The sequence below is a fragment of the Corvus hawaiiensis genome, chromosome 3, assembly GCF_020740725.1.
Source record: "Corvus hawaiiensis isolate bCorHaw1 chromosome 3, bCorHaw1.pri.cur, whole genome shotgun sequence".
NCBI lineage: Eukaryota > Metazoa > Chordata > Aves > Passeriformes > Corvidae > Corvus > Corvus hawaiiensis.
This window is the reverse complement of record NC_063215.1, coordinates 7167947-7184102: the sequence shown is the minus strand read 5'-3', so window position 1 is coordinate 7184102 and position 16156 is coordinate 7167947. Positions and strand designations below refer to the sequence as shown.

The following is a 16156-nucleotide window of genomic DNA, read 5'->3' as shown; positions in this document are numbered from 1 at the left end:
AAGGCATTATGAATGCACTGTGCTGTAGTGAGAGTTCCTTCTGCCTTGTTTGTTGTACTTAGGTCTTCCCATTGCAAAAACTCTGAAGGTGCACCAATGTAAGTGTTGGTGTAACTCTGCCATAATGGCCATGCATGGACTGAATTTGACCTAAAAATGCATAAAATTACTGGTATCTTCTTGCATAAAGTTCTTAGTACAAATCTCTGCCCATCTTCATTTGACTGCACGCAGCTCTTATACACTCATGCAGCTTGCTCTGTGAGTTACTCTCCCCAGCAACACACAATTTGGGCAATTTAGTTGGGCTCCTCTCTGTAATTTAATGCATGACTGACATGCCCCGCAGTCATCCTTATGCTCCTTTGAAGATGGAGGCTGTACAGGGAGCAGCCCCGTGGCAAAGTCTTCATTCCTGTTGAGTTTCACCATTGGCTTCTATGGGTCCAAAGTTTCACCCTAAGCGTGAATCAATGAATTGCTCCGAGGGACCAAGAACTGAGGTAAGTTTAGTTGCCTTGGGTGTTAAGCTCAGTTGTGGTTTGTTTTACTCGTGCAGGGGAAGCACTTCTTGAAGAGTGATTTGAAGAGACAGGCTAAAAACGAGTGTACCCTTGGGAATGGCTGGGGATGGCCTCCTTGCAAGAGCTCACGTCCAGCTCCACATTTAAGAGGTTGTTATCTAATGAGCACAAGCAATTACTTAGCTAATGAGCACAACAAAATGAGCACGAGAAATGTGTTTCATCTGCAGTGGCCACTAGTAAGACGTGATTTTGAGCTTGAGGCTGCCCTTGCTTTAAGACCCACGTCACCGCAGGGAGATTAATCCAGGGCATAAATCACAGGTGTTAGATTAGTGTTTGTTTTACTTGAATTCACATTTCTTGCTCTCTTATCTCCTCTAAATCTTGCAGCTTCTTAGCTCAGTCATGAACCAGGGACTGGAATGGGTTTAAACAGCCGCAACTTCCCTCCTGAGCACTGGCTGTCAGCCCTCAGGCCTGATTTACCACTGTAATGCAATTATAAAATGGCACAGTGCAATTAATGTTCTTCCCTCCCCTTTCACGCCACACAGGAATTCCTGAATTCCTCCTCCACCTTCCTCAGCTGGAGTGATTTTTATAATATAATCTAATCCGAGGTGACTTTTTTTGGCTTTAGTCGGGGGCCTACCAGATTCGGAGACATAAGGAGCTGATTGTACGTCCCAGCTAGGGAGGGTTGTGGGGGCCTACTGCTATTCCTGTGCAAGTTCGGATTGCTTGTGGGTCTCTTTCTGTTTGGTTTTGTGTTTTCCCACTTTTACAGCTGACAGTGACTACCAGAACAACAAGGAAACGAATGAATTGCCTACATTTTTCCATCCATTGAGCAAAAACCATGTGAGCTCAAGACATTCCCTCACTACCAAGTGAGCTCCCAGCCTTCCTGGTGTCAGCATAGCTGATCATCTGTAAATACTTCAGAAACAACATCTGACATTTGCCAGAGCTCTGAGACTGCCTTGACATATGATTTTTGAGAGTAAGGCCAGAAAGCCAAGTTCTTGACTTCTGGTAAATACCAGAACCCCTGGACCTGCAGGGAACTGTACCTTTGGGGATCATCTGGTCACACATGTTCTGCACAGTGTTTAAAAAGATGATGGTACATAGCACATACTGGTGAAAGCAATGGGAAAGAAGATTTCTGTGCATGCAAGGTGTAGTGGTTTTGATTCAAAATATTCATTATTTACTTATTTTCCTTCTGTGAGATAAGAATTAGGAGAAAAACAAAGCAGGCACAAACCTTAAACAGTTGCAGTACAATGAAAGAGCTTTATTACTAACAGAATTAAAAGTAAAGAGAAAACAACAAAACAAAATTAAAGTAAATTCCCCCCCCCCCTCCCCCCTTCTTTCCAGCACTTCTCTCCTTTTATCCAGCTCACACAAGGGATAACAGAACATGGGATGTTAGTCAGTGTTGCAGTTCTTGAAAAGTCTCTCTCTTATGCTTAAGGAAAAAAGGGTTTTCCTTCAGTTGCACGTGGTTCCCAAACTGCCACCAATAGCAGACCCGCCCGGAAACAAACAGTCTGCTATGTGTAGAACATCTCTCCCATGAAGAATTTCACAGTTCTTTCACACTACAGAACATGGGCCATCACATGGGGTTATTCATCTTTTTAAGGATAAGTTATTTTGGCCTGCACACAGAGGCTTTTCTTCGCCACAAGTCTCTAACAGCCTCTTACTACTTCTATATAGCCTGGCATAGGCACTCTTCACAAACTTCATAGGCACACGTTGATTCTCCACCCCCCCCCCCCCCCCCATGTTCTTCAAATGGGTTAAAGAGACAAACAGTTTGTGGTATTACAGTTTCTTACCACGGCATGCAAGAAGGTTTCTTTTAAGCTGCGCGCCAGAATCGCGGCACCGCCCTCTTTTCTCCCGTCGCCATGCTCAGCTCCGTCCCACGTGACTCACTTCTCTTTCTCTCTGACTCTGAAGCCGCCACGTTGAAGAGTGTTCTTGTTCGGGCTTTACGGTGGGGAAAGCCTCGCTCCCTCTGTGCTGCTGGCTGCGTGGTGTCCTCTTCAGTTCAGCACGAAGTGTGCTGGCTGCAGATAGGAGGCTCTGCCGGCTCCCGTTGACTCCGCCGGCTCCGCATGGAGGGGAGAGGGACCCACCTGTCCCCAGAAGCCGCGCTGGATGGGTTTAGCTGTGAGCAGTCCATGGCTGGTTTTAGCTGCCTGCGGCTCTGGGACAGTCCCCCTCAGTGACCCAGGGTCCGTGCCGCAGCGTTGGGAAAGGGGGAAAGGGGCAGTGGCCCCGGCCCGGCCCAGCGGGGCCGGGAGGCTCGGAGCCCCCCCACCTTCCAGCAGGCGAGCTCCGACCAAAAAAGGGGAAGTCCCGCCTTTCCGTGCGGTTTAAATATGTAAATTGTGAGAAGCGTAATTGGTCTTAAAGACTGTCCATCAACTCAGGGTCAACCCAACACACAAGGATAGGTAAAAATTATATGTGCAAGTTTTTAAGTTAACATTAAGACCAGTGTAACAACTTTATTTTTATTTTTGTTTTTAATCAAGAAAATGCAGAGTCAACTACTGCTAATTTTCTTTGCATTTTTCTTGATGTATTTCACTGAGGATTGAACATATTTTTTTTTTATTTTACTCTTTATGGATATATTTCATTATGCATAAGACTTTACTCAGTGCACAGGAAATCAGAAATCTTAATGATTTTTTTTATATTTTCAGGAAGAATATTGCCCTTTGGGGGAGGTAAAATACAGTTATGGGAATGAAAAGGAAATATTGATTTCTTTCCCTCTATGAAACTTCTCAGAGACATGGCTATTGTCAAATTAAATTGAAACTGTAGCTAAACACTACAACAAATTAGTAAAAGGCACACTGAACCCCAAGAACATTTCACTTTTTTTCCGTGGTCTCACAATGACATAGATGACTTTTGCTCCTTAATTTAGTTACTAATTTCTCCCTAGGGCTTTGTTCTTTGCTGCCCTTTTCCACCCTTTGCATACCACAGGAAGTAAACTCAGGAGGTTTCACTTATGTAGAATACAAGGAAAAAGTAAGAGCTGCCAAACGTTAGAGCAGAGCCAAGACAAAGTGGCAATACCTGAAGACTGCCCTTGTCCATGGTTCCTGAGGTCAGTGAGTTGTTGCCTTTGCTCCTGGTGCTGAGCCTAAGGACAGATGAGCAAGTGCTGCCCAGGTATCTCAGCTGAGGTTTTCAAAGTTGTTTTCTTGTTGGCCTGTCTTGGTCTCTGCTGAAACCCAGGCAGGTTTTCCAACCAGTTCTAATAGCATCCATTACACAGCACTGAAGGCTCTTGAAATGCTCACCTGTCTGCTGTGAACAGGTTTGTAGATAAAAACCCCAAGTGTACTGCCTTTGAGGGAAGAAAGCTTCTCTAGAGGGAAAGGAAACATTTGGGGCGCTTCTTCTTTCCCTTTGCTCCATATTCTTAGCTCTAGTTGTGTGTAAGCACAGCCATGGCTGTCTAGTGCCAGTCAATCCTTTCAGGTGCACAATGATTTGGACAGAATTTCTCTCCATACGTGTAGCCCTCCAGAGCTGTTTCTAGTTGTTCTTTGCTTTTTGAGATGAAAAGAGATATCTGCGCTGGATCCTCACTTAAATTCCTTTGCAACTCACTGGATTCTGCATTAAATTAAATTTCACATGCTGAGTGAGCAGCCAACCCTTATGAGCCTAGAGGAAAGAGTATGCTTTTTCTCTGCATTTTAACGTGACGGTCAAGCTGGGGCTAGTGCTCCCGGGCACCTCCTTCAGTGTTCACCTTTCAGCCTTTCCATCCTAAACCCTGTATTTTTAAACGAGATGCCTGCATTTTATTATCTTTGTAAGTGGAAAACAACAGCATATGTTCTCTGCCCGCTAGAAAAGGCCTGGATTGTTTTAGTTTGAACTTTAAAATAAAGGTCAGACTTGAGGCAGGCATGAATTTTTGCATGTGTCAGCCCAAAAAGTGAAAGCTTTAGGAAGTTATGAGCAACCGCAAATGAGGCAGCTTCAAATTGCACTTGAAACTGGAACAGCTGTTGTTCAGACCATAACATTCAGAGTTATAATGCTAAAGATTCTATATATTATGTTCAGGGAGAACTCAAAAATAGAAAGTAGTCACTGAAGAAGAGAGAAAATTGGTTTGGGTTGCTCATGGTAGAGCAGGAGCAGCCTTTATGTTAATGGCACAGGGAGAAGATTGTGGGAAAGCCTAAATATCGAGGTGGGTGTAAGAAAAATGAACAGAGAGAAGACAAAAGAGACCAGGGAAGTCATGGGGAATTTCTGAGGAAGGATTTTCCAGTGCCTCCTTGCAAGTGAAAATTAATTGTTTTGGGGCTGGAATTCACAGCTCTGTATCACAGGGACTTAATGAGGCTGGTGGATTACCTCGCTCTGAGGTCTCAAAATGCTCTGACAGGTTCATGTGTGTCAGGCAAACATTATGGTAATTTTAGCACTTTAGGGGCTCTCCAGGAGTACATAAATACCACCGAAGCCATCCAGCTGAATTTAAAACTTAATTACTGCCCCACTCAATAATATTCTCCCCCACACCACTGCTTTAGAGGATCATAGGGTTAAAAGAAACCATTAATCTTCCTTAATGAAGCTATTTTCTAGCAGGAGACAGAATGCCTTGCCCCTGTGGATTCTGAGATGGAGTTTTTGTGAGTGTTATGAATGAGAGAGTGGGGAGCAAGTGCTAGAGGAAAAGCAGACAAGGGGGTAGGACCCAAAATGCCAGTGGTGACAGAACCCTCTGACTCACAGCCCCTTCCTGAGTTTAGCTAAAAGAATGTGATAATCATGGGGGAAGAGGAAAGAACCCTATTAAAAAATGACTAAGTTGGCTGTATAACAGTGTTTCCACCACAACTACTAATTTTTGGAATACCAGCAATTTATATACATATATATTTGTACCAGCTTTTATATGACTGAGACAAGAGCTCTCTTGAAATTGTGCATTTCCAGAGAAATCTAAAGCAGATTGGTGGTGATAGAGTTTGAGTCTTTACTTTTAACTATCAAGGTGGATCCATATCCTCAAAGCTGCTTTTCCTGGGACTGTACTGTCTTATATTATGATTAAAAGGCATGCAAATGTTTCAAAATCTCTGTGACCATCCCAGTGCAAGTCCTCCCTTTTGCACCCATGCAAGGGGATGAAAACCTGCTCCTTAAAACAGTGCAAGGAGCACTGAGTCCGTGGCTCCTGTGGTACTCACTGTGTTGAGAACCATCACCTGCCTTGTGCCAGGGCTGGTTGTGGAGGCAAGGATGGCCTCACCTTTCTCCAGTTTGTCTCTGTTTGACGTTCCCTTTAGTGGGGACACTGATGTGCTTTTGTTTCTCTGTTTCTTGTGTGCATTCCCGGCTGCAGAAGATGCTGGATGAGTGCCAGGACAGGCGGAGCTGCCAGTTCCTTGTCAACAGCCGGCTGTTCGGGATGGATCCGTGCCCCGGGACTGGCAAGTACCTCCTTGTGTGGTACAAGTGTAGGCCAAGTAAGTGTTTCTCTATCCAGTCTGTTTGCTCTGTTGAGACCAAGGCATTCTCATACTTAATACTCACCAGAGAGGCCTTCTAGGACTTGTTCCCTTCCACCTCTATTTTCAGTGTAAGATAACCCCTGGTGTGGGGCATTTCCACTTTCCCCCTCACTTGCTGCCTTGCTGGGATGCTGCTGCTCCATCTCCTTCCTGCTTTCCAGCAGCCTGAGCTGCAGACTGTTTCTGCAGGTGCCAGTGCCAGCCTTTACCAGCACTGAGCTCATGCTGTCAGCAGTGGGTGGGCTTCTCCTGCCCCCTTCTGCAGCGACTCTCCTGCCCTGGTGGGGTAGAGGGACCCTCTCTGTCCCCTCTCTGCCAGCCCCTCCAGAGGCAGTGGGAGCTCCTTACTTCCTTCAGAGCTGGGTGCCTCAGGCAGACCCTGGTGATGGTGGTGTGATGGGAACCTCACCTGCCCACGCCATGCCATAAGCCAGCTTTTAATTGCTCCCAGATCAGGCTGGGAAATGTTAACCTGTGTTTTGCATGATCTCATTAGCTGTGTTGAAATTAAATGGGGCTGGATACTGGGAGTGCAGTCATGCGTGCTGCAGAGGAGTGAGCCCAGTGCTGCTTTGGCTCAGGACAACCAATTCCTGGCCCCAGCAGGGGAGTTAGCACAGCCTAGACACCATTCTCCATCAGGGCTTTGGAAGCAAACACATTAGTGTGGAGGTGGATCATGTTTGATGTGGACAAACTGTGCCAGCTGATGTCAGCTGGAGAACAGGACCTGTTTCTATTTGAGCACAAGTCTGATGAGGAGCATCTGAGGGAGCTGGGGTTGTTTAGCCTGGGGAAAAGGAGGCTCAGGGAGGACCTTATCACTCTCTGTGACCATCTGAAAGGAGGTTGTAGAAAGGTGGGGGTCAGTCTCTTCTCCCAAGTAACAAATGATAGGAGGAAATGGCCTCAGGATGCACCAGGGGAGCTTTAGATAGGATCTAAAAATTGGAAAAATCTCTCTACTGAAAGGATGGTCAAACATTGGAACAAACTGCCCTGTTCCACCCTTCCAAGTGAAGTGGTGGAATCACTGTGATTGGAAGTATTCAGAAATGTGTAAATGTGGTGCTTAGGGACATGGTTTAGCAATGGATTTGGCAGTGCTGGGTTAATGGTTGGACTTCGTGATCTTAGAGGTCTTTTCCAGCCTTAATGATTCTATGAATTACCTGGACATGGCAATTAGCCTGGACATAGCATTTCAGACCAGCCTCAAGTTTTTTAGATGACATAACTAACATGGTCCCGGCATCACATCAGCAAAATTTTTTGGGGAAGAAACAAAAAAGGACCATTTGCACAAGGGAGAAAAACAGATCTGACTTCAGAAAAGGTTTGAAACAAAAGCAGAAACACTCAGACTTTGCCAGCAGCAGCACAGAATAAGACTTTTTGCCCCAGCAGGCAGAGACCTGTGCTAATGAAGTGAGGCGATCTGGCCAGATCTGTGAGGAATTCAAATCAGAAGTAGGTAATGAAGCACCTGCAGTTGTTGTGGGATTTTCGCGAGTGATTGTAACATCCCATTTTGGGTGAGAAATGCATCGTTTTTGAGAGGGGTGATTAGCAGGGTGTTCTGACAAGTCCTACTGAACCTGCAGGGTTTATATCAAAGCTCGCTTGAAAAATCTGACTATTGAGGCCTGTGCTGACCTTCTGAAGGTACTTCAGGACCCATCTGTGCATAAATATTTATGGCTTGGCATTCTTTGCTAATTATGGATATGGTAGAAAAGAAGGAGTTTGTCAGTGTGTAGAGTAGGTGATTTTCCTGACAGGGAGCAGGGGAAGCTGCTTGAAAACATTTCCCCAAGACATTTTTCAGGCAGCTCCAATTTTGCAGGGTGAAACAGGGTAATCTGACAGAAATTATTGTTTCTTAGTGATTGGGCAAACTTTTAATCAGAACCTACTAGGTCAACAATGGTGTTTGAAATACATGAGAATTAGCTTTGCCCAGAGACACCAGGTCATGGTCAGGCTTTCCCTGATAATTCAAAATGTTAATTTTGAGTCTCACAAACAGTACCTAGTGCTGTTGTGAGTTCAATAAGCCTTTCCACCTTTCTGTAGGGAGAAGGCTAATGAGGGGACTGAGGAATGATGCATCCATAGAATGCAAAATACAGGACCATGAGAAATTTTGGTTGGCTTTTTGGGTTACTGACTATTTGAGTATTGTCTGTGAGCTGTAAGTGAATATATGCTTAAAGGCTGAACCCCAAAACTGTGTTGAACTGTTCCAGAAAGTCTGAGCACACAGAGTTGTAATCAGAGAGTCTTTGTGAAGAGCTCAGTGCCTGGCACAGGGATTGATCCATAACTTTATCAAAAAACAAATACAATATTTTGGGTTCTGTTTCTGAATTTGTCTTTCTTAACAGCAGACGTAACAGAGATACCTTAATAAGAAGCTATTTAAGGTCTGAATTGTCTTGAATTGATAGGGATAGAAATTTCTTTTTGTTGCTTATTGAAGGAGCCTGTTGTGATCATGTCACTGAAGAAGTTGTTTTGGTTAGCACCTATCTAGGTAAAATGAATGTGATTTTTTTTGTATACAGGTGTTAGAGGCACTTTGGGAAGTGGCCTGTAGAGTTTAGACAGGACATCTTTAGTACAAAATAAGGATGCCCAGCCCTCCCACTGTCAGAGTCATGCTGGAGCCTCAAAGGGCCCCTGAACAGAGGTAGTTATCTAAAGAGAAAGACTTCCTTCAAAGAAAGCAAAACTGAAGTTAGTGGCATTTGCTTGTACCTTTGCTGAAGAATAACGAGACGGTGCAGTCACCCCCTCGAGCCACTGTCACTGCAGTTATGTCTCCCTGACAGTCCCCTGCGCTTGAAATCGAGTGGTTTCGATGCTCGCTTGCTGTGTGGGGTTCATGCACAAGGCAGGGTGCTATTTTGGTTTCTTGTGGGCAGAATTTCAAGGAGATGGAGGACCGTAAATCATGCTGAACCTGAAAGACAAAGATTTTTCAGATGGTGGAGCTCTGGGGGAGAGGGCAATGAGGGTATGTCTCCTGTACTCATCCCTCCGAGACTGCTTTCAGTGGAAGCAGGGAAAAGTTGTGCAGAAGTATTGTGGCTCACCTCCTCTAGAAATTAAAAGAAATAGTTCAGAGAAGTGCATACTTAACTAGAAGCAGTGAGAAATGAATTTTCTTGTGTGTTTTTTGGGAAGTTTTGTGCTATTCACAGTTCCCTCTGATCCAATAGATGGATCTGGGATCTGATAGACACTCATCCTGCATGTATAGGACTCAGATATGCGCATGGAACTGCTTTTAAGTGTCAGGAGTTTGGCAGTCCTGCATATTCTCTGTGCCTGTAAATAAATAAATACGCTATATGTGTGTGTACTTTCAATTTTAAAATTTAGGATGTTTAAGGAGATCAGAAATGATCAATAAAATGCTCTGTTCTGTGTCAATTTCGGACAAGGGAGATTTACTTAAAACTGCTATGTGATTAGAGGGCCAAGATTCATCAAAATGTATAGAGGCTTAGATTTTATTTCTAGTTGACATGGTGGTGTTTGATCAAAATTTCGACTCGATGATCTTGGTCTCTTCCAACCTCAATGATTTTATGATTTTATTTTTCTGTATCATGTGTGCCTTAGTTTCTAACGTGCACCACCCTTTGGGGGGATGTTCAAAGGCACAGTACAGGTCTCAGCACAGCACAGCTTCTGCTTCTAACCTTGGAGATGCCTCTGCAAATCTTCCTGCTGTCCACAGCCTCAGCAGAGCCCCTGCAGGGTCCCTGCAGCTCAAGGTGGGGATGTGTTGCTGCAGAACTGAAGCCTGGAGTTGTTCTCTCCTAGTGTAGATGTAGTTTGGGATTTAGCACTGGCCAGAGATGGTTTCCAGTGGAAAGTCTGGGTATTACTACCCTGTTTTGGAAGCTAAAAAAATTGATGAGAATGCTGTTCCCACGCCAGTGGGCCTCGGTGCCAGGGAATGGGAATTCAATTTATCAGGGCCAATGTATCCTGAGATCCACATCCAAAGCACATTGAAGCCTAGGATCAAACCCTGAACACACAGAGGACTTCAATCTCCAGGGTACCATCCAGGATCATTAAAAAAATGCACATAAATCCAATTAATTCCCAGGTAACATGCTGATTTGATTTAGACCTATTAAGTGTAATTACCGTGTGGGCTGCAGGAACAGATAATTAGAGGGAATTGACATACTATTTAATTGGTCTAACATGAATTCCTTCTAACTGAAATCTGGATTCACCAATATTATTCAAACAATTCAGTGTTTGTTCATCCCCCTCACTTCAGAGATACAGAACCGTGTAAGACCGTGTGTTATTGTAAGCTAGGAAATATTTGCTTTGTGTGCCAGACTTTCTGGAGGGGCTATGGGATCTAATCCTGGCTGGGAACAGGATCTGTGGGGCTGCCCAAGTCATGCTGAAGAAATAACTTCACCTCTCTGCACCCCAGCAATGCCATTGCAGCTGATTTTACTGGGGTTACTCGCTGCTCTGGGCTGTTGCACCAGCAGAGATCCATCTGTCCCTGCACAGCAGCTCTTTGCTCGTTGTGGCTTTTTGGTCATCTGGTTATTTTTTGGCTTTGCTGTTTCAAAAGTGTCAATGCCCCTGAACAAAATGGGGGCATAAATGTTTGCCCTGCTCTGCAGAGGGAATACTTTAGATATGTTGTCTGAGTGGCCATATGCTGGCAGTGCTGTTGAGAAAGGAGAGGGCTTCTACCCTATTTATTTGACTTATTCCATGAGACCCCCACACAGTGCCTTTCTCTTGTGTCCTCCTTTGCCATTGCCATACCATCCTGGATACACTGATTAATTCTCAGCTCTGAAGAGCCTAAAGCTGCAGCTTCCCATAATGCTATAGTGATATTTTCCCTCTTTTCTCTTGGGCAGTTACTACTTTAGCTTATGACTTCAAGGACTCTGGGAGGGATAATCTCCATCCAATGTTTTCAAGAATTATTATTATTTTTATTTCATTTTAAAATGCTGAGTGAAGCAGCTGGATGTGATAATTGAAGGATGGTGGGTATGAAACCCCCCCCTGTACTAACCATCCCAGTGATGTAACAAAGTGTAAATCCAAACTTTGCTGCTCTACCTTCTATTCATAAATGTAAGCCTAAAGCCTTTGAAGTTTCAGAAAGCCTGGATTGTGACCTTGGCTCCAATTTCAGCTGAAATCCCTCTGTAACAATACAAAAACATATTTGGGAAAGGCACATCAAGGCTCTGAGAAATGTATCTGGGAAGGAAACTTATGTTTGTTGGCAAAGGGTAAAGTGCCAAAAGTTTGAGAGGGGTTAGAAGGAGGAAGGGGGGTGAGGGAGGTCACTTCGCTCTGGTTTGGAACCTGTAGCTTTGATTTCTGGGAAAACCTTTGGGCTGAGAATTGACTGGACATGTTTTGAAGAGAACAGGCTTTCATTCTCTTCACCATAGATTTGATAAAATGTGAGATAAAAATGTAAGAAGCCCAGTTAATTCTTGTAAAAAGTCAATGGCTTTTTTTCAAACATGGAATTGCCAATCCTGATGTCCTTACCAAAATCTTAATCAGATAACTTTATTTTTTTTAACAGCCCCAGGCAACTCTAATTAGAAAGCAACTGAATTTAAAAATCAATTAGGAATTAATTCCAATTAGATCACCTTCTGATAAAAGTGCCATCTTCAAATTTATGCTCTCTATCATATAGAGATAGAGCTGCCATGCTGTGTCCCAGGAGTGTCTGCCTTTTGGTGAGGATGTGTAATTTTTTTGCCAGGGATACTTCAAAACCTGTGAAAACAGCAGAATACCGTTAGTGTTGCCAGAGCTACTCCAGCTATCAAAGAACTGTGAAGAGTCCTGCTCTGTGTTGTGATTCCATGTCTCTTGGTGAAATGGTTGGGTCTGCTCATCAGATTTCAGCTGAATTGGCTGAAAATTATGGAAAGGAGGTTTTGGAAGGACCACCTAGGCTTGCAGTGAGTGCCTCTTGTTCAACTTTTAATTTCCCTACAACCCATTCCTTCAGTATTGAATCTTCTGTGGGCTTTGCTGTTGGCTTTGCTTGGCTGGGGATTGCACCTTTTCTGTTAAATTCAGTGAACACAGCCTGAAAAGCCTCATCTCATCACACATCCTCAAGGCTTTCATTCCCCAGACAGAATTTGTAAAACACTGTGAGCAAGGCAGAGGGCTATAGAAAGCACAGAGGTTTTGTAGAAGTTTCAGACGAGACCAAAGAGGGACCTAAATGTATTCCTGGTTGCTTTAATGCTGGTGATTGATTTTAGTGCTGGGATAGATTAGTAATTCAGTAGTCATCAACTCTTTCAGAAAAGCATTTATCTCCTTCATCAGACAGGTTTATTGGTGGCAAGAGAAGTTCACTGCATTGTTTGCTGCATTGCTTTTTGGTGGGCCAGGCTTCCCAAAGCAGCACGATGGGGTTGGAAATGTTTAATGGGCACATCCCCCTGGCCCAGCCACCGAGGCAACAGAATGAGCCTTTTGCCTCCTGCATTCACCAGCTCTCTCTTACTTATCTGTATTATTTCAAAACTGTTAAGGTGGTGCAGGGAGTGGAAATTTATAAGGGCAATAAAACCTCAGGCTGCAACCGCTGTGGTGATGAAAAGGTGTAAATAAAGGAACGTTGTAAATAACAGAGGACAGATCTATCAGCCCCCAACTGGGGCCAGAGAAATGCTAATGCTAATGATTAATATTGTTTTAAGCTGTTGATGCACAGAGATTTTCAGGAGCTGTCAAATAGCCCTATCTCTGTAGCACATTAATCACTCAACTGCCAGGAGGAGGATTAAGAGGAACGTGTGATTCCATTGTCAGCAAATGCAGAGATTGCTGTCAGTTTAATTATAAATATGATTGTAATATTAATACAATAGATTAACTAATATAATAAATGGAAATATGTTATTATCACTGATGTAGTTATATTACACTATTTTTATTATAACCATAATTTCCTGCCCCTGCAGAGAAGGAAACTGCTGCTGCACCTTGGAGAGTTAAAAAAAAAAAGAATCAAAAAAGAATCCCATTTTTCTTTCAAACATAATCAGTCAGCCCTGATTGATGTAATAAGGAGTCAGTGAAAAACCATGGTGTTTCCTACCATGTAGATATAAGGATTCCCTTTGCTGGATCAGGTCTCCAGTATCCAGATGTGAACCACTAAAAAAGACAAATTCTGAAATCTGCCTAAATTTTATAAATCCTAGAGTTGTGACTTTTACAGATCCTCTTTGTCCTTGTCATTTATTTTTTTCTGTGGGATCCTGGGAAAAAACCCACACAAACAAGGGATAACAATATTCTTTTCTTAATCAATGAATTTTAAGTGAAGGACAAGGAAGTGTTAGACCATGGTCTTTCAGTGTTGGGATAGGTGGGTCAACAGCAGTGTCAGGAGGAGCTCCCCCTGATCTTCAGGAGATCCAGCCCATCCTTGGGCACTCTGGCACCTGTGGCACCTTTCTGTGCTGACAGTGGAGGGCTGTGTGGTGGCTGGTCCTTCAGGTGTCAGAAATGGCTTTGGCTGCTGGCAGAGGCAAAGTGATCTGGGAGTCTCCTCAGAAAAGCAAGGAGTGTCCTTGGAGCGATTAACCAGAACACGAGGAAACCAAGTTGTGAAAAATGGAGCCTGTAAGTCTAAATCCCAACACAGTCCTACTATGGTAGATGTTTGCAAGCTCTGAACAACAGATTTCAAGATTTTCTGGTGTACTGGTGAAGAACTGAGATGAAAAGCATGTCCCAGGAGCCATATTCTTAAAACCAAACTGAGATGCTGCAAAGGTTGACTTCTGTGCAAGTCTGGATCTGTTGTTTTGACTCCACAGTTTAAACCATGAGTGTAGGACTCACAGAACAGAGAAGTAAATTTATACAGAGCTTCTGCAGGAGGTCCTATATATGGACTTATTCAAGACAGAAAATATAGATCAATTTTTCTCCTCAAACAGATGTCTTTTAGAAAAAATAATAAAATGAAAAAAGCAGAGAAGAGTAAATCTTTGCTGGGTTATTGTCATGGTAATAAACTCTTTCCAATTCAATTCCAATTTCTTCATTATTTTTTCAATATCAGTCCTAGTTTTGGTTTGCAAATTAACTTTACATTTTTAAAACAGGTATCTCCTGATATATTCAGTGGTTTATCATACTAATGGTGTATCAAGCTCTTCTCACACACTTATTTTTCTGACTACTTCAAAGGCACTGGAGGTTGTCACCTATTCACATCTTTGTGAACTGGGACTTCTAAAGCATTCATGATGAATTTTGAAAATTTGGTTACTGTATTTCTCCCAGCTACATTTTTTTTCTTCTTAGGCAAAGCCATTGAGGGAATACTGTGTATTTAATTATTTTAGACAGTAGTGAGCAAGCTTTTACTCTAGTAGACCTCATTTTCTCATATTGTGTGCTTTAGACAACCCAGTGGTTTATATGTAAAAATATCAATCAGGTATCCTTTTAATGTTCCTGTGTCAGAATTATTATCACCATTATTTTAACATCTGGAGAAGACTATTTTAATGATATAAGACTAAGTTCTCCCTTTCAGCTATTTTAATAGTAACTTTAAGCAGCATTAATCCAGATTTATACAATCACTGGAAGGGCAAAACAAAACTGCTGTGAGCAGTGGTGCTAATGATGTCTTTTTCCTTATACATCTTTAAGTTACTTTTCCTTAGTGCATCTCTCCCATCTTTTCATTGGAGTACAAAAGTTTTGGCTGTGCTTCCCATGTTGCCTCCTATGGTGTAGCTAGTCCAGATTTAAGTCCATGATAGCTGGCCAAGTTTACAGTTTATTAGTTGGCTGGTTTACAGGTCATAAATCCATGCTGGTTGACTGGTGGGACAGTGCAATGATTACAACCAGCTTTGGCACTGGTTTGTCTCTCTTCTGAAATTGGCTACCAGTTCTTAAGAAATGTACAGGGACTTCACTACATTTGTCAAATCAATGTTTCTGTCAAATTTCACTGAACTTTAGTCAGTCCTTGGAAGCAGGACTAACAAATGGTGAGGCAGAGGCTTAGGCAGCAGAGCACCGGTAAGTCACAGCTGCTTCAGAAAATCAGCCCAATTTCATTAATGGAAGAAATAGAAAGAGAATTAAATTTGTCCTGGGCACCCGGGTGTTATTTTTAACTGCCATCTCACAGTCTAGTGCACATATTTTGATTTTTTTTTCCTTTTTTCCTCCTTAGATAACCATATACCTCTTTGTCCAACAGGAAAGTGCAACTAGGTGCATCTGAACTCTACATTGGAAATGAAATTTAGCAGTTAATTTGCAGCACTGCTAACCCTTCCACAGCAGAATATAAAAGGACAACTACTTCAGACTAATGAAAGTGACAGTGGGGAGAGGTGCCTTTTAAACACTGCAAATTGGATGGGTGCATCAGAAGTGTAATTTTAAAGGAATCTGACAAGGTCATTTGCAAAGAACAATCTTCTTGTTGAAAGGGTTTCAGACCTCCAAAACTTGGCACTCTTGAGTTTTCAGGGCACTTTTGAAGTTGGCAGGCTGCCTATTTAACATAATTCTGGACTGTCATCCGAATTGTACCTTTCAGAGTTTCAGATTATCTCCTGTAGAAGTAAGTGGTGCATGCCAGGCTGCCGAGAGTGGCAAACTTCAGTTCTTAAAACTTAAATTAGACCATCTTCACAAAAAGTTTCTCAAGGGAAAATTGAACTGAAATAATGTTAAAAGATATTTCCATGCAAATGTATGAATTTGTGACACTCCAACTTTTTTAATGCTCCAAATTAAAGGTGAAATCCTTTTAAGATTCCTTTGAAATGAGGGAGTCACCAGGTAGCCCTTAGTAAAATGCTTGTGGGGAAGTGATAGCAAGGGCTGTACTTGAGGACTCTGGAGACCTCTGCTCTTCTGGAAAGGTTTCCTCCATCCAACCCTGCCTAAGGGAATGCTGACTGGATTGATATGGATTTATTCACATCCTGATACGAACAGAAAGTTCTC

General features: G+C 42.9%; 1 protein-coding gene across 3 annotated transcripts in view; it reads left to right on the top strand.

Annotated features, from left to right (window-relative positions):
- Positions 1-16156, top strand: part of EVA1A (eva-1 homolog A, regulator of programmed cell death) — a 206796-nt gene that overhangs the window by 64283 nt on the left and 126357 nt on the right. For all 3 annotated transcript variants that reach the window (XM_048299171.1, XM_048299168.1, XM_048299170.1), the window contains exon 3: positions 5944-6067. In XM_048299171.1, the coding sequence (XP_048155128.1) occupies positions 5947-6067 (121 nt within the window). In that variant the 5' untranslated portion in view covers positions 5944-5946. The remainder of the gene's footprint in view (positions 1-5943; positions 6068-16156) is intronic.